The sequence below is a fragment of the Pithys albifrons genome, chromosome 8 (genome assembly GCF_047495875.1).
Source record: "Pithys albifrons albifrons isolate INPA30051 chromosome 8, PitAlb_v1, whole genome shotgun sequence".
Classification (NCBI taxonomy): Eukaryota; Metazoa; Chordata; class Aves; order Passeriformes; family Thamnophilidae; genus Pithys; species Pithys albifrons.
This window is the reverse complement of record NC_092465.1, coordinates 4,570,772-4,591,933: the sequence shown is the minus strand read 5'-3', so window position 1 is coordinate 4,591,933 and position 21,162 is coordinate 4,570,772. Positions and strand designations below refer to the sequence as shown.

The 21,162-nt window shown below is 39.5% G+C and overlaps 1 protein-coding gene across 4 annotated transcripts in view; it reads left to right on the top strand.

The window, feature by feature from the left end:
• Positions 1–851: 851 nt before the first annotated feature.
• The window catches only part of KYNU (kynureninase), a 56,382-nt gene continuing 36,071 nt past the window's right edge, over positions 852–21,162 (top strand). For 2 of the 4 annotated variants that reach the window (XM_071562316.1, XM_071562313.1), the window contains exons 1-4: positions 948–1,035; positions 4,108–4,297; positions 9,370–9,490; positions 16,277–16,359. In XM_071562316.1, coding sequence (XP_071418417.1) covers positions 4,129–4,297; positions 9,370–9,490; positions 16,277–16,359 — 373 coding nt within the window. In that variant the 5' untranslated portion in view covers positions 948–1,035; positions 4,108–4,128. Of the gene's footprint in view, positions 874–947; positions 1,036–2,479; positions 2,632–4,107; positions 4,298–9,369; positions 9,491–16,276; positions 16,360–21,162 lie in introns of those variants that run through there. The other 2 variants (XM_071562315.1, XM_071562314.1) reach the window with 2 other exon arrangements.

Here is a 21,162-nt window from a genome sequence, read left to right as displayed (position 1 = left end):
TCTGCCTGTATTGGGAAAAGGTGCCTTCTTTATTTAATCAGAGCTTTAAAATGGTGACAAATTAGAAGAAAACTGTAATAAAGGCAATAATTATATAGGTAGGCACAGCTGGTTTTTGGTTAACTCTCGGAGGTCATGCCTGGTTGCTGTGAGGGTCAGAGTCTGGAGAACCAGGCACGTGACTGTGGCTGTTTCTTCATGCAATGACAAGTATTTGCACAAGAGTTTCATCATCCTCTCTCGGGAATGGCTGCCGACCACAGGGTAATGTGGTTTTACTGCAGAGGGGAAAAGATGAGTTTTCTATGTAAAATTACTTCTCTCACCATAACGTTTCTTGACATGAAGGTCAATAAGTGCCTAAATTACTCTAAGTAACTGAGTTTATTATAATTCCTCTCTGTCACATTCCCTTGCTGCAGCTGTGACACTGTGCATGTAACTTATTTAATTATACAGTGGTGGCTGCTGCTGTGTGTCTGTTGTTGGGGATGTTATGAATATTTAGATTTTTTTCCCTAGTTCTGTAATTTAAACAAGTTCACTGAAGTGTATTTAACCTGAAGTAATCTAGACTGTTTGCTGCTTTAGGCTGTGCTTTTTTAGAAACTTCCTTCTGTGGAATCATATTCACCAAAGCAATTTTTTTTGGTGTAAAGATGGGAAGAGAATCAGCCCTTAGACACTGCGCAGTTCTGTAATTTCTCTTTGTTTGTTTTCTGAAACAACTTCAATTATGGTGCTATTGGTGCTTTCAGTGGGTGTATTTTGACAGTTTGGTCCTATACCGCAAACTTTCATGCTCACACATGTGCACGCCCCCAGTTTTCCTTCCCAAGAGATCATTTGGACACCGAGCTGAAAATATCAAAGGTCTGTGGGCTGAGCTGTGTTTAGCAACCTGGTAAAAAGCTATTGGAGAGCAGAAAGTGCAGGATAGGCTATTTCCATGACAAACACTTTTCCTCTGAGGATATTGATACAGCTTAACGCAGGGATTCATTGTGTGCCTGTCAGCACTGTGCTGGGTAGACTGTGAGTAACATCTTGGATTATTTAAAGAAAATGTTTAAGGGGGGGCTAAGAGAACTTTACTTTTTTTTTTTTTTTAAAGACCTCAAGACAGAGAGTAGATCCATAAAAATATCACAAGTGGATCTAAAAATAGAACAAATTATCATTCTTATAATTAAGCCTAATGGACCTTCCTGAGTAAATTTTATAAGATGACTTGCTAATATTCACACTTTTTTTTTTCTATTTAGTCAGTAAATTATGCATAAAGGACAAAACAGAAATAATCACCCAGACATTTGTGTCACTTGTGTCTGAGTAATTCTCATTCATTTTCTTTTATAGATTTAAAATGGGAGATGAAGTAGTGGGGGGCAATGTCTGCACTGATAAAGTATGGAATGATGACTGTTTTCTTAATTTAAGTTGCATATGCTCTTTTTGAATATGAAAGCTTGCCTACAGTCATTGCTGAGCTCTTTACACTGAGTCAGGATGTAGTGCAGGCCTGACCCATAAAGTTCAAAGAGTAGAGAAAGAGGAAAAAACGAAAATATACTCACTTCATGTCATCTGTTAAGTCAAAAAATGTAGTAAAAGTTTCAAGGAAAGGAAGAAGAAAACTTTGTCTAGTGGAAGGTGTTCCTGCCCATGGAAGGGTGATTGAAATGACATGGTCCTTCAACCCAAACCATTCTGGGACTCTATGAAAACACTGGTATGATTTTTTCTCAGAGGAGGTGGTAGAGGCAAATTGTATATCTTAAAATATTTTCTCTTTTGTTGGTTTTTTTTTTACCCTAAGATTTCTTGGGGGGAAAAAAAAAACAAAACCAGAAGAAGTCCTGGTAAGGAACTCTGTTTATCAAGGTAGGAAATACATTTCCCACTGCTGAGTGTGAATTTTAACTTGAAGAGGTTACAGAATATTGTTCTCAGTTAAAGGAAGATAATTTGATAATTTGAATAAAATTGTGTTGTTATACGAATGTGTTTGCTCTACACGTAGAAAACAACAAATGGCTCATGAATTATTATAAAATAATTGCACAGAGCTCTATTCTGTGATTTAAAAACTGAAATAATGCCAGTCAAAGAGTAAAAAACACAAACAAAAAACCCCCAACAACAACAAAAACCCAAACCCTAAACAATTCTGGGATTCCTCTCTATGAAGCCTAATTCCCATTCCAAAGACAAAAGTACTTTCTTATTCTGCTTTTAGTACTGGATCTCTGGGATTTCATCCCTCTGCAGGGTTTTGATTGATTTTATTTTAGTAGTTTTATCTTATTTCATAATGTTTGTATTAAATCAGATACCTCTGAGCACTTAATTTTTAACTTCTAGGCCTTGGTATTTATATTTACTGTCAAACTTTAACATCAATAAGGATCACAATAAATGTAAGTCATTTCCCAACACCTTTGCCATTTTATTTTCCCTTTTACCATCTAAGAGATGATTAGGAGGAAGGTCTGGGAATGATAAATTTGGCAACAATGAGGAGGTGTGAAGAACCTGTGTGGAGACAGCACAAAAATAGGATATCTCCAATAACTCCCAGGAGAGCATGAATATTAGCTAAATGAAAACTGCTGTCTTAGAGCTCTGCTGGTATTTTTCATTTTTTTACCTCTATATGCTGGTGGGAGGGGAAAAAATATTACTGTATAAGGAATTAAGTCTGAAGGGGGAAAAAGAATGTGTTCTCCTCATAAACCTAATGATAGCAGATTAAATCAGGTAAGCAGCATCAGGCTGGCCGTTTTGCTAAACAGGTTTGGATTAATTGGCACTAAGGAGTCTGTGCTGTTTAGGGGTTTGTATTTAAAACCAACTGCTTGTTCTTTCCATATGTGTTGTCAAAGCTCTTCTCGATAGTCATCTGTTGTTCTATCCACAGCTTATTTCTGGATAAATATCCATAGGATACTTTTGGCTTTAAGAAGTGAAAGCTGGTTCTTAGGAAAGATAGGGACTTGAAGAGTTTTCTGTCTCAAACAGAGAGAAAAAGCAATATTCTCTAGTGTCTCCAGGCCACATGTTATGTGCTAATCTGCCCTATTCCAGCCTATCCCCTTGAGTGTTCCTTTGCAGTAAGACTCTTGGGGATGTTAAAAAGGCAGAGAATATTGTGTGGTGTAACTCTGCAGTTCCCTAAATTGGGACAGCCACCAAGCCCCTCAATGATCCTTTTGACTGCCCACTGCCATAGAACACAGCAGGCAGTGCTGGTGAAGCCTTGCCCCAAAGTACAGTGTGTGGTAAATTTTCTTTGCCAATAGTTCTGTAAAGCCAAGTGCACAAACGCTGTGTTGAACACACTGATGTCCCTGAGCATTACAGATGCAGGACTGTTTTTCCTTATCAAGATCAATGAGCTTGTAAATTTTGCAGTTAGCTTTGGATGTTCTCTTAGAATGTGTGGTCTGTCACGTTTGCGGTTTGACTTGGGCTTTTGCCTTTTCCCAGGACAAACAGAGCTAAACCACCAGGATATTCGGTGTAGCTAAAAGGAAATAATAATTCAAGGTCCAGGCCTTGAAAGCAATGTTTCTAATGATGCCTTTGCCTGTTGCTTGTGTCCTGCCTGCTCTGCCCTTGAACATGAGCATGGCTGTGGACAAGCATCCCCCTCCAGTTTTTAAGGCAGAAAAGCTGAAAGAGGCTGAACACTGCACAGCCTGGAAACAACTTCAGTGTCACTGTGTGTCTGCTATTCTTAGGAGCTCAGACTGCAGAAACAATAATGCTGCCTCTGGCTTTGACATCTGAAAATTGTGAATGACACTTCAGCGTTTGGAACTGCTGTTGGTCTGGTGGGAGAATTTAGAAGTGGCTGACGGAGCTTAAAAAGGGAAGAGAATTGTACCTATAGAAGGGAAAAGAAAAAAAGCCTTTGGGGGTTACAGAAATATGTTGCCTTGGAAATATTTGATCAGTTTTACCGTTCTATTCAGGCACTTCACTTTTTAAAAGCTTTAAATCAAGTAAGTTTGGGTCTTGAATGATGTAGCTTTTAGTGGTTGCTTATCTGCCACTCATGAATATTCAAACTGCAGAAGCTAAACCGGCATTTTTGATTTTCAGGTGGAATTGAATGACCTGAAAATGGATCCTTCCTCTCCTGTACTACCAGCAACCCTTTTGGAACAAACTGCCTTATGTCTCGGGTGCAGTCCCACAGACAGAAAACTCGCTGTTCACTTAGATGAGGAAGATGAGTTAAAGCATCTTCGGGAATGTTTCTGTATCCCAAAAGTCAAGGATCTGCCTCCAAGTGAGAATTATAATTGTTGTGAGGGAGCAGGAGGGGGAAAGGGCTGGGCTTCACATCTCCTACATGTGTTTATCACAAGTCTTTGAAAACCATCATCTCTTATGAGATAATTGAGCAATTGTAGTCATATCTGAGCACAGAATGTCCCTGCTGTTGCTAAATCAATCCATCAGCTTATTCTAGCACCAAAAGCTTTATACTCTCGTTCCCTTCCTGAATAAAATGTGAGGATACAGTACTTACACAGTGCTTATGCTGTCAGTCAGCAGCTTTGAACAATAGAGGGACTGATTGAAAATTATAGGCAGAAGCATTTCTGTCTAATGGCTCGAAACACTAAAGTCGCTTACGATAGTTCAGAGCAGTTGCTTCTTTGGTGTAATACACTTTGGTATTATCTATGTGGTTACAATTATTTTAGTTAATGAAAGGGATGGCACATATATTATGTTAACGTTCATGTCTTACTGATGGTAGTAGAGATATTTTCTTCCTGAGGCCAAATGGAAGACTGTGCCTTAGAACAAATAATTGATCTGAGCAAATAATTCATAATGAAACCTTTTATCTGAGATGTTTCCCGGTTTCCTCATGAATTGCCTACAAATAGATAACTGCACATGGCTTCAATGTAGATGTGCAAAATGGTTCTGGAAGTTTTTCTGCTTCTTGATCCGTAGGTTGTTTTGAGGAGCCTGTGGCAATCCTAGGCATGGAGAGAGTCTGGTTTGGAGGCAGGAGGGCTGGCAAGCTAAAAGAGAAGCATTTACTTCGAATTATCACTCCCAAACCACTGAAAGACATAATACATCTCCACTTTTTTGTTTGTTAGGTTTTGTTTGTTTGTTTTTCCCCTCTACCCACTATTGCTGCTGTGTTTATCCAAAGTCATGCAGGGCAAACCTGGTGGGAGCACCCACCTATGAAGGCAGCAGGGTCCTGGGCTCTTCTGCTTCCCAGGTCCTGTCTGGGTTTATTTTCAGCTCAGATACATGGGAAGCAAAAGCTGTGCTGGTTGTGCAGACCCTGGCCATTGCACACTGGAAACTGGAGACATGGAGTATTATTTCCTCAGATGGTGAACATGCATAAGCATAGTCACTCTCTGCCTTTCCCGCCTTGACAAAATGCATCTATTGAAAATTACAGGAAAAAATATGCCTTTCTTTTTTTATTTTTCATTTTCCAATAAATGCAGATAGAATTTTCTGCAGATTCTCTTTTTCTGAAAAGCACAGTAGGGATGGTAAACGAGAAATTACTCATGCATTCCCTAAGTTTTGTACAGTAAGGTTCTGTGATAGACACTTTACAAATATTTAAACTAGGTGCTTCCTCCACATGGAGAAGGTACTCAGCTGGTCTACCAAGAAGTGATTTTTATTGATTTTTTTTTTACCCTGATCTCTTAAGAGAGTTTCCTAAACCCCACCTGTTTGTTTGAATATGACTATCCTGTGCTCAAAGCTCCTTCAGATGCCACCGTGGTGCTGCAAAATGTGCTTCTAAAACCGGAAAGATGCTGGAAAACAGATCCCATGGCCATGGTGCTGCTGCTCTCCAGCTGTCTGTGCTATTGAAATCCAGCTCAAGTAGAACACCTGAACAGCAGCTGTATCTTCCTGTGCAGCATGTCCAGTGTCTCTTCAGAATATCAAAGGTCACTTTTCAGTATAGTGCTGTAGCATCCTCATATTAAAGAATTTTCTGAGAAATATGGAGAGGTTTTGATACCCCTGTGGCCATTTTGATTTCTTTCCTTCCAATCTTCATTATTATTTCTTTTTCAATCACCATAATATTTAGACCCTAAGAGTGCTGATGTGGGTGATTTTATCCTGCATTTATGATAATATTTAGTCCTGAGACTGTGGATATATATGTTTTAGTGAAGATAAGTAACATACAGAGTAGTGCTAGTTGTACAGCACAAAGACCCCATCGTTCCTGTGCTCCCAGATTGAGGGGCTTTTCCCTTTTTTCCCTGTCCCTCTTTTCTGTGCTTCAGCTGTCATCAGGAGCAGTTTCCCTGCTTAAAAACAGCAGGGGTGTAAATATATATATATATCTACATTGTGTGTCTATACTATAGAGACAGATCTCCCATGACATTTATCTGTGCCCAGGAGCGGATCCCAGATAACACATTCCTAAAGATAAATGTCACTACAGATATTAGCCATCAAATATTCTTTATATATTTACATAAAACATTACAATGAGGTTTTAAAATGAAGCCTTGAAAGAAGCAGATGAGAACATCCATAGGAAACAACTGCAAGATGACGTACAGAAAAAGATTTTAGGAAGTCATTATGATAGTTTTAATTTAGTTATCAAGTTACAAACTGTCACAGCTGTTTGTTTGTTATATCAATCAACTGGAAACCAAGAGCAGCCCAACTCCCTGCAAGTCTCTGAGGTTTTATGTGCAAGCATGAGGGACGAGGTTCAGGTGAGCAAATAGGAAAAGATGACAGCAGATTTAGAGAAATGTCTGGATCTCCTCGCTCTTCTCCGAGCTGACAACCAAGTCTCCTTAGCGCTGTTCAGTGCACCGCAGGGAGGAGGCAGGAATGCCTGGATTGCTGTCGGCAGTCGGGCACCAAATCAGCCATCTGATTAAGGCTATGGCTTGTGCTTTGTCATCTTGTAAAGGAACAGAACATCATTTGGGTTTCTTGGGAATGAAAAGATGCCCCCGAGTGAAAGCGTTGAGCTGTATTTCCCAGAAGAAATGGCTAAAGGTAGTTGTTAATCATAATAATCTGGCTCTTTGTTTGGAGGGTTTGTGAGGGGGGTACAGGCAGGTGTGAAGGAGGTGATCTTTTATCCTTCAACGAGGGACAGAGCTTAGATGTGTAAAAGAGATTTAGTCCTTCCTCTCTAGTCAATAAAGACTTTGCATTTTTCCTTTTTTTCTTTTCTTTTTTTTTTTTTTTAACTGAACATTTCGGACAACAGACTTGCTTTTCCTTTTAAGTTTAAAAGGTACAGAAATACTTTTTTAATGTAGGCAAGTGGGTATAATTACTATGGAAAATAATTTTTGCATGACTCTAAGTAGGTGTGCAAACATATTATGTATTTAATTAATCTTAATGTAAGTGTATTATTTTTTTATTCAGGCTACTCTAAGAACACATTTTAATAATTTTTTCTGGTTTGCTTTGCCTTTAATTCTTCAATTGTGCTTATTTGCTGCTTGAATATTTGAATATATATTGCATATCAACCACAGCTCCTCCAGCAATAAAAGGAGCTAATACTGTGAGAAATAAAGTTTTGAGTAATTTAGAAAAAGTCAAGAGCTAGTCTTAAGAAAACTAATGTATTATTATAAAGAATATCACAGTGACTGTGGAAGTGTTGGAGCACAAGGGTGTGCTGGTCAGAAGTTATGAAATGACAAAGATGCTCCAAAGAACCAAGTAGCAGAGTCTTTAATGATGTCAGAGAGAGAAAAATAAACAGCTTTTTGTCAACAGGACAAAAGTGCGGCCAGATGCAGAGTTGATAACATGCCAAAAAAAGAATATCCAAAATAACAGGTGTAAGAGCAGAAAAATACACTTTAAATAGGTAATGTCATCTCTCTCCAACAGTGAACAAGAGGTGTTTTTATTTAGAAGGGACTGTGGTGTAAGCAAAGCTGGCTGGCTTGTAATTCCTTACCTGTTTCACTGCTGGATTGGAGCATGCAGAGTATTAGTGAGACTGAGCTCCAAATTCTTGAGCAAAGATCCTTCTCTCTAATCCTGATGGGACAGTGTTATTGTGTTTGTTAATAGGAAAATAACTGTTAATAGAATCAATTTGGGAGCATGGATAATGTTTATGCCTCTCTGTTTCCATTCATATTAGAATGGAGAGGAAAAACAGACATAGTATCTGTAAAACAGATTAGGCTGCAACTGCTCTCTAACTTACACTTTTTAAAAGTTTCTAAAGCTTTAATTAAGAAATTACCCAAGTTGTCTATACTCCTGAAAAATGTGTTTCTGGTGAAGTTCAGTGAAGTTGGTGACTGTTACTGCAAGAAGTATTAAGAGACCTTTCCAGGCTGTTTTTCTACAGTATTTATAAAATGTTCACAGACTGACTTGCAATCTTATTTCTAATTTTTAGCATTTATCTTAACATATTTGTATCTTTATTCTGAGGTCTATCAATTATATTTACCAAAATTACATGTAATATTAGCTTTGGGGATATTGTAAGTATTGGTATAGACAAATCTAAATTACTACTTCTAGAAGGTCATCACAGCTTGTCCCTCCAAGAATTTCTAACATGAGAAATAACAGGAAAAGGCTGTGTTGGACTGATAGATGATGACACAGAGTAATTAGATTGTTCAGAACCTCACTAGAGCCTATTATTTATAAATTTCTACTGCCTTGCTTTTCTCCTAATCATTGAAAGGATTTGTCAACATAGATTTCCTCCCCCTCTATAGATGAGGACATGAAGTGCAGCCCACAGCATATGCTGACAAGACAAGAACTTTTGAGACTGCCTTAAAATATTCTGTGCAATGACTACATTTTTCTAAACAAAGATTTAATCGTACAAGGAGAACTTACATGAAAGACATGGATTTACCTAGTCTTAACTTTTATTAAATGTGTGATTCAAGTAGTTTCATGACTCAGAGAAGGCATATACTGTTGGTGGAAGGAAAGTGGACAGCCCGATGGGGAAAATGCTGCCTCTTTGCTCACCTTTGGTTACAAACCTGATAAAATTGCCAGTGGCTGCTTCTCACACGGCCCCAGATTGCTGGGGATTTAGTGACGCCTGAACTCACATTAGTTCCCAAATTTGTAAGAGGACAAGGTGAGTAACTGCTTGCCAATTGCCCTCTGTCCTCCTTCTTAGATGCTTTGCAGGGTCATGTCAAGGATGTTCTCCAAGAGAGGTCAGGACGTAACATCTCTGTTTGTGTGTGAGAACCACAATGTCCCAGGGAGGTGAGGAATGGACAGAGCTCTGAGTGGTGACATGTGTGATGGGGTGTGGGTGCACCTGTGCTGACCCTTCTGTGTTGTTTCTGTGGTTTCTCTCCACAGCTGATCTGAGCCTGGTGAACGGAGAGGAGAGCTGTGTATACTTTGCTGGGAATTCTCTTGGTCTCCAGCCAAGAAAAGTCAAAACTTACTTGGATGAAGAATTGGACAAGTGGGCTCGAACGTGAGTACACTGTGGGGTATGTGAGATGCTAACCTGTGCTTCAGGTGAGCACTTTATTTGGGGATCTTCCTTGGAAATGCTTGAATTGCAGAACAGTGTGATAAAACCACTACAGTCAAGGAGTAAATCATGTTGTTTTTCTCTAGCATTAGTTAAATCTCTTCTAAAGGTATGAGCAGTAAAAGAGGCAAAGAGGCCCTTCCCGCTGTGACAATCCATGCTGTGCATGGTGGCTCTGCTTTGGCTCATCTGGAGGACCTGCACAGTTTAACCATCCCTTTCCAACAGCTTTTATAAACAGTGTTTATACACAAGCCACAAAATCTCCTTGGTTTCTGCTGCTTGCTGGTGAATATGATTGGACTCCAGGCCCTGTGATTTTCTAATTAGTGTTTTTAGCTGTGTGTGATTCACCCTGAAGGCCTTCCAAGGGGCAGTTCCCCTTGAAACAGCACTGAACGCAGGTGATGCTGCTGCCAATGCTGGCAGGTTTTTGGCTCCTCTTAAACCAGTTCTCTGCCTGACAAGTTCATTTTATTTAGAAGGAAACATTCCTGTCTTAGTAGCATCTCAGCAAGGAACTGAGAGGGGATTGCAACAAGCTTGGCTGAATGAACCTGATGTAAGAGAGACAGGAGGACAAAAGAAGGACACATTGCAGGAAAGGGACATTGTCATCAGAAAACAAAAGGAACATTTCAATATATATTCGGGGGGGGGGGGGAAACCTTTTTCCTCTTTGTTTTACTTTTATGAATATTATACTCTGTTTCCATTGAGACTCTGTGCTTTGAGGCATCCAGCACCTGCCTGAGCAGCTGGACTAGGGATGAGTAAGGAAAAAAAATAAGTAAAACCCAAGGGACTGAAGGTGGGAAAAGAAAATAACATCCAGATGAGTAAGTGAGCTGTGAGAGAGATGAACTTTTTTTATAGGGTGCAGAATATGAGTGGAACAGATGTGATTTCATGGTGAGAGAGCAGAGGAAATATGGAGAGGCAGAAGAGGAAAAATGAATTCTGCTAACTGGGCAGCCTTGTTTCAGCAGGAAGGGTTTAGATGGAGGCTTCACAATGTAAATGGGAAAACTCTAGGTGTTCTTTCACTTGTTAATATATGAATGCTGTGAGTTCATATAGATAGTTTACTGTTTCCTATTTATCACCTGTATTCTTAAAAGTAGGAAGTTGAGAATGAATGGGGATGAGTGTGAACTTTGGGAAGCATTTGTTCCTGCTGGTTATTCAGTCAGCACAGCAATGCTGTTTCTCCAGTGGCTTGAAAAAATTGCAACCCTATCCATTTCTATACTGTTTATCCTACTTTATCAGGGAAACAGCTGAGCTCCTTCAAAAAGTAAAAGTCAGATAGCACTCTTATCTCTTAGAGTGATGCACTGGGAGGGCAAGCACATTTCAGCTCCTCCACTGTATCTCTGCACTGGCTCACTACTATTCCTATGTTTGTCTTTGCTGCACTGAAGGATGGGTTTTCTCTCAATGACTATAAAAACCTATAAGAAAAAAGTAGGCAGCATGTTCAGCTCAAAAGTGCCTTCAGTAACTGTATCTAAGGGGGAACTATGGCTGGACATGATTTCATGCCGTTGGAAGAGGTGGAGCAAACCTAGAAAGACTTTTTGCCAAAAGTACAGCTTAGCCCCAAAAGACTTACCCGCAATAAATCAGGAAGTTTAAAAACTAATAAAAAAACACCAAAGAATCAAACAACAATAACAACATGCAAAAAAACCCCAAACAAACCAAAACCAAACTCAAATTAAAATCAACCAAACCCCCCCTCCAAAAAAAAAAATTCTGGTATTAGCATATGCACCTGAAGCAACTGAGAGAGTCAGGGTAAGGTCAAGCTAATTCTGGAGAGAGCAATGTATACTTAAAGAAGCTGGTGGGTAGGATGGTGTGTGCTGGGGGCTCCAAAGGAATGGGTGGTTGGAGGTACAGAAATGAGTATTTTTATTTCAGTCACCAAGGATGGCTTAGCAAAATCCAGTCTAAGGTAGAAACTGTTCCCAGCCAAATCCTGTTCAATGGCTGGTATGTTGGCGGTGTGGAACTCAGTGGCTGTGGCTTGGATAAATAAATAGAGAGAATCTAAGCAATGGCATGCAAATTAGGTACATCCATCAAGTCAGCAATGGTATAGATCCTGGCTTTCTTATAAATTGGTTTATCGCATTTTCTGTTTGTTGTGTCTTGGGACCCATCTCAAATAGCTATGAGTCTATTTAAATGGTTTCACTGCTTATAGTTAATGGCAAGAGTGAAAAGGAAGATTACCCAGCAGTGGTGGTCAAGGGCAGGGAAACTCGTAGCTTTATCTTCTTGTGGGGATGGCAACTCATTAGGGCAAAGCTGGGAGAGAAAGGGGCTTTTTCATGCTTTTCTTGTTGTATTCCCCTCGATCCTTAGTTGCTTTTGTCCACCCCCATGTTCAATGGTGGGTTATGGCTTTCTGCTCTCAGACTGCCTCCCACATACCTCCTCTGGTTTTGTATTCTTCCTCTTCACGGTCCTCAATCCTCTTTTTTTTTTTAATGGTAATATATAAAGATTGCAAATACAAGCCACTGGCATTCTTAGTATGGATTTAAAAAGAATCTTTGAGACTTCATATTTCTGTTATTATTTCAGCTAAATTCAAGACTTATTGAATGAGGGGCAAAAAGGGATGAAGAGTTGTTTCATTGTACTTAGCCTGGAGTAGCCAATATCCCAATATTTTGAAATCAAGTCCAAACTTCAAGGGAATTGCCTGGTTGGAGAAAGGCCGAGAGGTGCTTTCCAGTGTCTTGTTTTCCATTGTCCCACCAGAACTGGCTAAGTAATTAAAATATTTTATAGAATCATTACTGCATGTGAACATACTCAGGCAGAAGGCAATGTCTCTCATGTCCAAGTAACTCATTAAAGTGGAGCTATTAAAAGAGAAGGGAGCCTGATGTAGCCAGTTATGTGCCCGTGAAGGGCTGGCAGGGCAACTGGGGAGTGGAGAACCTGCTGTCTGGAAGTCTTGAGAGTTAGAGTTGTTAGGTTGAGCAAAATTAATACTGAAAGGAAAAAAAATATTGTTCTCTGTGGATGTATCAATGGGTAAATGTAGGGAGAAAATGGAGTCTCTTATGCAAAATAGCATTCTGGCACAGTAAATGTAAACTAGGAATTAATAAATTGAGGCTAGAAGTAAAACACATATATTTATACACTTCCAAGCATTGAAGCAGTCTGGCAACAGGCTTCTGACTATGAATAGATTAGATTAACAACCTCATAGTCCGTGGAAGGTTTTATAATATAACACCTGCAGTAGCAAAGACTATTTTCAGTGAGTCAAAAGTATCTTTGGTTCTGTGTGTTTTGAACTACTCCTGCTAAATGTAGCAGCCCTGCAAACAGGAGTGCAGCTTGGAGGGGCTCAGCCATGTCCTGTTTGACAGACCCACATCCCCTGCCATTCACAGGAGTCATCTCAGCCCTGTCCCTCTCAGCAGGTTGTACTTTAAGAGCTGCCTGTTATAATGCCCTGGGGTTTTTTAGGTTTGCCTTTTATCCTCTGATCCATACAGTTCTGTGTCTTTGGATATGTCTTTCTTTTTTTGGCTGTTTCTTAGCTTGAAGCCACAGTCCAACTTCAGAGTCTGTACTGGCTCATTAAATACCTTACATCATTTTTGGCAAAGAAGCAAGAAGGAAATTTACACTTAAACAAGATTTGGATGAGCACAGAAGATTCCTGAAGCTGGCAATTAATTTAAATCCCTTTTCCCACAGCCTTTGAAACCCTGGGATCATCTCAGAAAATGTGTTTCTAGCTCCCCTAGCAAGCCTTAAATCAACCAGACCTCAGCGAATAAAACGTGGCATTGTGATTTCCTGCCAAATTGAAAATAAAATGGTAACCAAATAAAAGTTAATTTGGGCAATGAGAAACTGTCACAGTAGTTGAAGAAATAGTCTGTTTATATGATGCTTTATGATTTGATGGGCGATGTTTTGTGTTCATTTATTTGGGTATATCTTGATTTAAATCTCTTCCAATGAAGGGTGCACTGGGAAAAAGAAAAGGGATATAGGCTCTCTGTGTTTGAAGGGAATTCCACTTGTGTCCTTAAAGATTATTACCCCCAGTGCCTACCAGAGCTGAGAGAGGAGTGGCATAATATACAGAGATATAAATTCTCTGAGGCAGAGCATAGAATTTTACAACCTAAGTGTAATAGGATGTATTGTGCCATCAGCAAAGTCTACAGAGTTTCATGTGATTAAAATAAAAAAAAAAGGTCCAAGAAAATGCCTTTAACTACCATTTTAATGGCAATAATTTTTGTCTCTTGGCATTTATATTGGCCATCAAGAGGGAGGCAAGCTGCAAGCTGTGCTGTAATAAGAATAATAATATGAATAATAATAAATGCTGCCTCTACCCTCTCTCAATATAGTTAAATGTCCATGTTTTCTTCTCATAATAAAATATTCTCTTTCCCAAAATCTCATATTTGTTTTCATGGTAACTTGGAAATTTATTCTGAAATTTTGTTAGTCCTGTATGCTGATAGAGAGAACTTTCATTAGTAAATTCCCATTAGGAAGACACTAATGACTATAAAATCAGAGAAAGCTAATGAAAGAGAATCCCACAGGTAGTTAGGACTTATTTTTCCCATCTTATTATGTTCACTATCCTCTTTCAGAAATACAGATTCCCCTTGGGCTGAGAGCCACTGAAAATCTTTGGGGGTTTTATTTTAACAGTCTCTATTATCCTAAAGTCCCTTGATCACTATATTACAGTTAAGAATAAGAAGGGAAATTACCAATAAATGTCTTGCTGTTTGTGAAACACATACCACTGTCTTCAGGGAATGCAGCTGCATCATGGTCTGATAGAAGGGAGGGAATTTTAGCACTGATTTTTAACACTAGTCCTGCCCCTTACAACATTTTCTCCCCTACCCACCCACTGCCTTTATTCCTCAGCTATGAAATGTTCTTGTAAATGAGAGCTATTTCACACTGCTCGCTCTTTGATAGTGAGGTCTCATCAGAGAGCAATTTGAAAATGGAGAAAAGCCATCAGCTGGTGTACCATGACCTTATCCAAACTGGGGATAGGGGTCCTCCTTGGCAGCTGTGTTCTAAAACAGGGATGTTATTTTATCTGTAAGAGGTTTTCAGTTGTACGTGTGCCTTCTTAGCTGTTGATCTAATCTAGTCCAAACGTAAACAGTATTTTGCAAGGATGAGAGGCTTGAAATGGTTAATACAATTGGGCTTTTTGTAGCATTTCTATTCTCTAGAATTATAGGGTTTTTTGAAATATCCCTAGGAGGTGTGAATTAGACCCAAGTCAATCAGAAAGGGTCTGACTGTAAAATGCCCAGGTAATTTGTGTGGGAGACAGAATTAAAGTCTGCCTGAGAAGGAAAAGTATGAGGTGGATACAGAAAACCAATCTTTTAAATAGCCTTGAGGATGGGGTAGTGTCTCATGTACCCTCCTTGCTCATGTCTTAATCTGCCAGCTGTCCTCTCATGATTTTATGTGAACATTGTGGGCCTGTTCTTCTTTAAAAGGTTTATTACTTTTTTTTTCTTTTTTCCCCCACATCAAAGCTTTTAGAGTTTTTTTGCTCTCTACCCAGCTTCCTACTGGCTTTGTCCCTATTTTGAAACAGCTTTATACTCAGCCTCATGCAGCCTGGTGTTTCTGACTCCACAAGTACCCCGTGGTGCTCAGCAAATATGAAAATCATCCAGTGTGAGATGGGAGCCCAGAGCAATGTTCCCCTGGATTAGCACCATTATTACTTTTCTCAATCTGCCTCCATTTGCATTTAAATCTGTACTCTACTCCCTGCATGTTTAAAAAACTTGGCAACTTTTTATTTATATATGCATGGTAGCTACCTTAGAAGTTTTCTTCTCTTCCTTAGTTGAAGGAAAAATTACTTCAGAGCACTTAATCCAGAACTGAATGTACATACCTCTCACTTCAGAATTGTGGGGCACTTGGGTTTAAGGTGACCATATGATCCACTGTAGAGAAAAGGAGTTTGCAATATAAAGCTTTTAAATACCCTTTTGTCAACCTCAAGAGCTTTATGCACTCTTAGATCTAGAATGATTTGTCAGGGAGAAGAGAAGCAATAAAAATTAGCAAGCAGCTCAGCTGGGGCAGATGCTTCCCTGTGTAGACGTGAAGTACCTGCTGGTTTATGCAGCAGGGTGAGCTCAGACAGAAGATGCAGGAGGATGGAAATTGTTTCTGACAAGAAATATTTCTGTCTAGGAGCAAGGTGGCATTAAAATCTATCATCCTCTGCACTGTGCAATGTTCAGCTGGAAATGCAGGTGGCGTAATTCTGTGGGGTGGTGATTCTGTGGGGTGGTGTCTGCTCCCTGTGCAGCTGATGCGAGCCTGGCTTAGCAGGTGCCAGCCCACACTGGGATGCCCTTTCTCAGTGTGCCTGTTCCCAGAGGCTTCTGGTACCCATGCAGACACTTCCAGAGGGCTTGTGAGAAAGCTTTAATTCTGAGGAATTTCTATAGACATTTTATGGGTCTAAATAAATAGTTTTCAAGCAACTGAGAACCTGCCAGAAACCAACAAATGAATTGCATTTGTTACAAGCTTCAGTGGCACGAGAAAATTGTCAGCTTAGGCCAGTCTCTTCCTCCTCCCTCCCATCTCCAAATCAGGTATGTTTCTTAGAACTGATCCAAAGGGAATAGATCATGTTTTCATCATTTCTATCTTCCTTTTCAGAGGTGTTCATGGTCATTTCAAAGGCCGGCGCCCATGGGCTTTGGCAGACGAGTGCATCGTGGACCTGATGGCTCAGCTGGTTGGTAAGTGTGAACTGCAGGCAAGTCTTCCTCCAGAAATTAAAACCAAATTTGGTGTCTTTTAAGACTGAATATCCTGAAACTCTGTAAGCAGAATTTAGTTACTTTAGTTCTTTCACTTGAATGTAGTTTTTCTGAGGGCCTTGTATATGGACTGACACTTTTTAAAGACTGGAGTGATTTAATCCATGAATGTACATGATGATACATGAACATATGCATATCATGGAACTAATTGCAGCAAAGGGTTTCTTGGAGCATCATAAATCACTTGGACTAACATGTGAAGCCCTTCTAAAGGGCACTAGGGATTACAGATTCTCAATCACTCTCCTAAAAGTAAAACAATAAACTCTCCTCTTTGAAAAATGATCTGTATTTGACATTTTCTGCTATTCCTCCTCTTTCCACCACTAAATCCAGCCTCATATTTGAGAACTGCTTAGGTCAATGAAGCAGATAATTGGGGCAGGACCTGTATTGATGAGTTCTCATTACCCTGCTGTACCCCTTCAAGAGCCTGCAGTGCTACAGGGCCTTGGCAATAAGTGCTTCATGTTATTCCAGGGATTGAGAAGGAGCTCTGGAGGCTTCTGGTGAATTTTCCAGCCATGAAAGCAGCTGGCTGAGTCTGAATGCAACTTTCCTCTATCATATCTATCTCTGTGTAGTTGAAATAATTTTTCACTGGGATTTCCTTCAGAGTTGTTGTTGTCACAAGGGGAAAGAAAAATTGTCTTGGCAGAGTCTTTTCCTCCCCCAGTCTCACAGCTGCTGTCAAGGCTAGGTTAGTAGATTTTAGAGAGATTTGGCCCCTCTTTTAATTTAGGTGTTAAAGGCAACTGTCGATAGTGACTGTCAGAACTGAATTATCAGGAGTTCATTTTTTCCATCACTAAGGAAAAATATTACAATTAAGTTGACCTAGTCTATGCTGGATATTGTATTGTAATTTCTCCTCGTAGACAAGTGCTCAATGAGAAAATTATGGGGTTTCTCCTTCGAGAAAAGCAAATGAGCTCAGAACGATTGAAACCAGAGACATTAAAGAATGTTTCATGGCTAGTTTATATATTCATAAATAAAATCACTTCCTGAATTCTTTATGAAGTTTCCAAATAGCTAAAATACTGTGTGTTATTATTGGAGCAGAAAAAATGCAATAAATTATTGTTGTAGTTGATCTATCCATGTTATGAGCACTAAGATAACATAAATATGAGTATGGCTACATTGGGCACCACTGGACTATGCAGAAAAATCCCATCTGTAGAATGAAATAAAAAAATCCAAAATGCAAATTGGGGGTTCTGATTTTGTAAAAGTTGCTACTGTTGTAGCTCAGGAGGTTAAGGAATTGCTTCTCTTGCTTTCCTTATGTTCAAGGACAATTCTGCACCTTCATCCATTAATTATCATGGAGTATAAATATGTGAGAATATAAAAGAGTGGAGAGTGTTGAAATGCTGAACCCAACTGATTTAGGGATTTCTATAGTATGACTCATCTCCATTGGCCCCTGGATATTCTTATTCTGGTAAGGTATAACAGGGAAGCTGTGGACAGCTGAGGGAATGTGACTTGAAATTTAAAATTGGAAACCTTGAATTTCTGAAACTGAGGCGTGGAGAACCCCTCTTATATCTAATGAGAATGGAAGAGTAGTCACACCACATACTTTCATGCAACTAAATTAACAAAGCAACAAGGTAAGACCACTGATGCTCTTCAGATAACCAGGAGAGAGAGACATGATTCCCAAAAGGGCAGCTGGAAGCACATGAATTATCATCTTTCTCTGCATCACCTTCTGTGAATATTCTCCACTGCTTTGTTTGCAAAACTTGGACCCCTGTGGGCTCCGCGCAGGGTGTGGGGGCAGGCAGAGCCCTGACCTCCTGCCAGTGCTGGTGCCAGGGTCCATTTGCCCTCAGCTTTAGGTTAAGAGTCACTGCAGAAAGCAGGGAGTCAGGCTGGGAGCCTTTTTTCCTCAACCATCTGTCTGGCAGAGGCTGCCAGCTGTGTTTCTATTTTAATAATAAGTTAACTAAAAGATGCATTCTAGGTGTAAGGAGAGGAAAATGAGAACTTTGCTTAAATTTCATCTGATTGCTTGTCCATCTCCTTATTTTTCTATTCTTTTCCAAGTTCCATGACTTTGGTGGTTTTATATCATGATGGCCAAACTACACTGAATTTATTACCATTTTCTTCATTGTAAACAAATACTTTAGAATTTTCTATAAAAATTTTGACTGAGGTCAAATTGCCACCAATCTAGTTTTTGTTTTAAAATTTCTTTCATGGGAAGTGTTTCATAGTTCTATTGTTTTCCTGAGAAGTAAATGGAATGTCAATATTATCAGTTTGGATTTTGTTCTCCAGAAATTTTGGGGCTTTGTTTAACTGGACTATAAACTACAGTTTGCGCTCAAATCTGGCCTTCAAATTTGTGTGTTGAGTTGTATTTAGATAATATCTACCTAGTTTTTTTCAGGATGTAGGTGAATGGTTCTTAGAATGTAAATGAATTAATATTTCCTGAAGAATGGATGCATTGCAATAAATTCTGATTTTTAAAACTGTAGGTAATAGTGAAGAAATTGATAGAATAAATGTAGGAAACAAAGTAAAATGCTCTCTTCTGAGGTGGCATTTCACAGAACCACAGAATGGTTTGGGTTGGAGGGGACCTTAAAGATCATGTAGTTCCAGTCCCCCAATTTTAAGTGCTGTTTTCCAACGAGGTGAGTGAATTCTGTATTTCCTTTTTTAATTAATTTAATGTAAGAACAATAACAGAATTCTATTAAGGTTTTTGCTCAGTATTGAATACATTATGGAATAGGGGGGAGAATTGTCATTTCTCACCCTAAGTAGTAATAGGAAGTAAAACTATTTGGTGAGATTTATTCAGGAATGGACCAAAGACTGTAAAACACCTTTGCCTGTTTAATGGTTTATAGAGCTCGAACACCTTGCTTATTAAATGCAGTCACATTTTCTTGTTCAATGAAAGTTACAGTAGTAAATACCTTGTGAAATGAAGAGTCAAGGTCAATGGAGGCCAAAGCGTTTTTTCTGTGCTCACACCGAGTGGCACAATGCAGTGAAGGCAATCTCTGCTTCTTCTACTAGACTTTATTAAAACATTACAACCTTGGCAGGATCACCTTCTGATGGAACAAGATTAACTGTATGGCTGCTGCTGTACGATGTGCTCGGGCAGGTCTCTGTTGAGGGAAGACTGAACGCTGAGCAGATTTGCAGTGACTTTGAGTGATAAGAGTTATTTGAATTAACCAAAATGTTTTTGAAATTGGGGCCCTTAGCCTTTTTCCAGTCATTCTATAAAATGCTTTTTACTTACTCCAACGAGGATCAGCCTTCCAGAGCAGTCAGAAAGGAGAAGGATGGCAGTGTCTGCCTAACACAATCATAATTGTCTCTGAAGTTGTACTTTGCAAATGCTGCTTCCTTTTATTAAAGAGGAGATTTATCACGTAGAACATGCAGGTTTCAGCCTGTCTTGGAGATATGGTATAAAGTTAGGAAATAAGGAAAGCAAACATAATTTTGTCTCCTGTGTGCTGGGTCTTTGAATATTCTAATAGGTTAATTGGATCATAGAAAGGTTGTTTTCCGAAACGCAGTGCAGGTTATAAAGGATAACAGTTTTCCAATGACACGGATGAGGTTTGTTTTGTGGGCATGAAATTCAATAATGGAAAGCTTTTAATAAATATATAATTTACGGAAGACCAAGACTTACATGACAAATGTAGTGTCATATTTAATTTGGGATGCTAGCATGCAGCTAAAAGTGATCTACAGATTAACTTTGTTTTATACAGACATGGTACAGCAGGCAGGGGATTATTCTGCAGAATTTGCTGGGAAAGCCACAGATTTCAAGGAAGGAGCAGAGGGAGAAATAAGAACAATACCATTTCTTGATGCTGTCCTTTTTTCAGCCTCAAGAGTTCCATAGAAGTATTAAGACTGCAAATAATACTGTTTTGAGCTACAATCACTCTCTCTAGCTGTCTTCTGTATATGCAAGAGAACAGCCACAAGGTGACCTCTTCCAGCAGCATGGAGCCTGCAGATGCATTGTTATCAGAGGGAAGAAAAGGAGAGGAGTTTAAGTGAGGAAAAGAGCTTGGTTTTGTCTACAAAGTACTAGTCCTTTATATGTTTCATTACACAAACTTGATGATGTTTCTGGATATCTGAAGGAGGGAACTTATTTATGACATCTCTTTTTCTTTATGGCTCATCCCCTGGACAGGCCCTCCAGTCACTGACAATTATTGCCAAAGATTTCTGTCCAAAACTTGGAGACTTCGGCAACACACAGAAAGATCCTTGAACACCTCAAAGACACTGGTTCTTGGCTTTTCCTGTGCTGGCAGAAGCTGAGGCCTGCTTGGGAAGGATTTATTAATGAACACTTCTTAACTATAGATTTCCATGTTCTTTGACTATATTTGCTTGTATTGAGGTCAACCCACGGTTATGCTTTTTTCCAGTGTTGGCAAAGTATGAACCTAAACTCTGTGGGATATGGTGAGAATGTCTCTCTGCTGCTCCTGCCTTTTCCCTGTGTTAGCTGGGACGTTGTGCACCCTCCAAGTCAGGGACAGGAGAAACCCAGGCTTCACCTCTGTATTTGTTATGGCTCCCCTTACCCTTTTTACTCCACCATCATGGTGTTTTTTTTCCCCATCATTGATCTCCAGGGTGGCTGGTGCTCTCCCTGCCTGCTTGTATTGTATTCATCCCTCTCTGCCCACAACCTCTCCC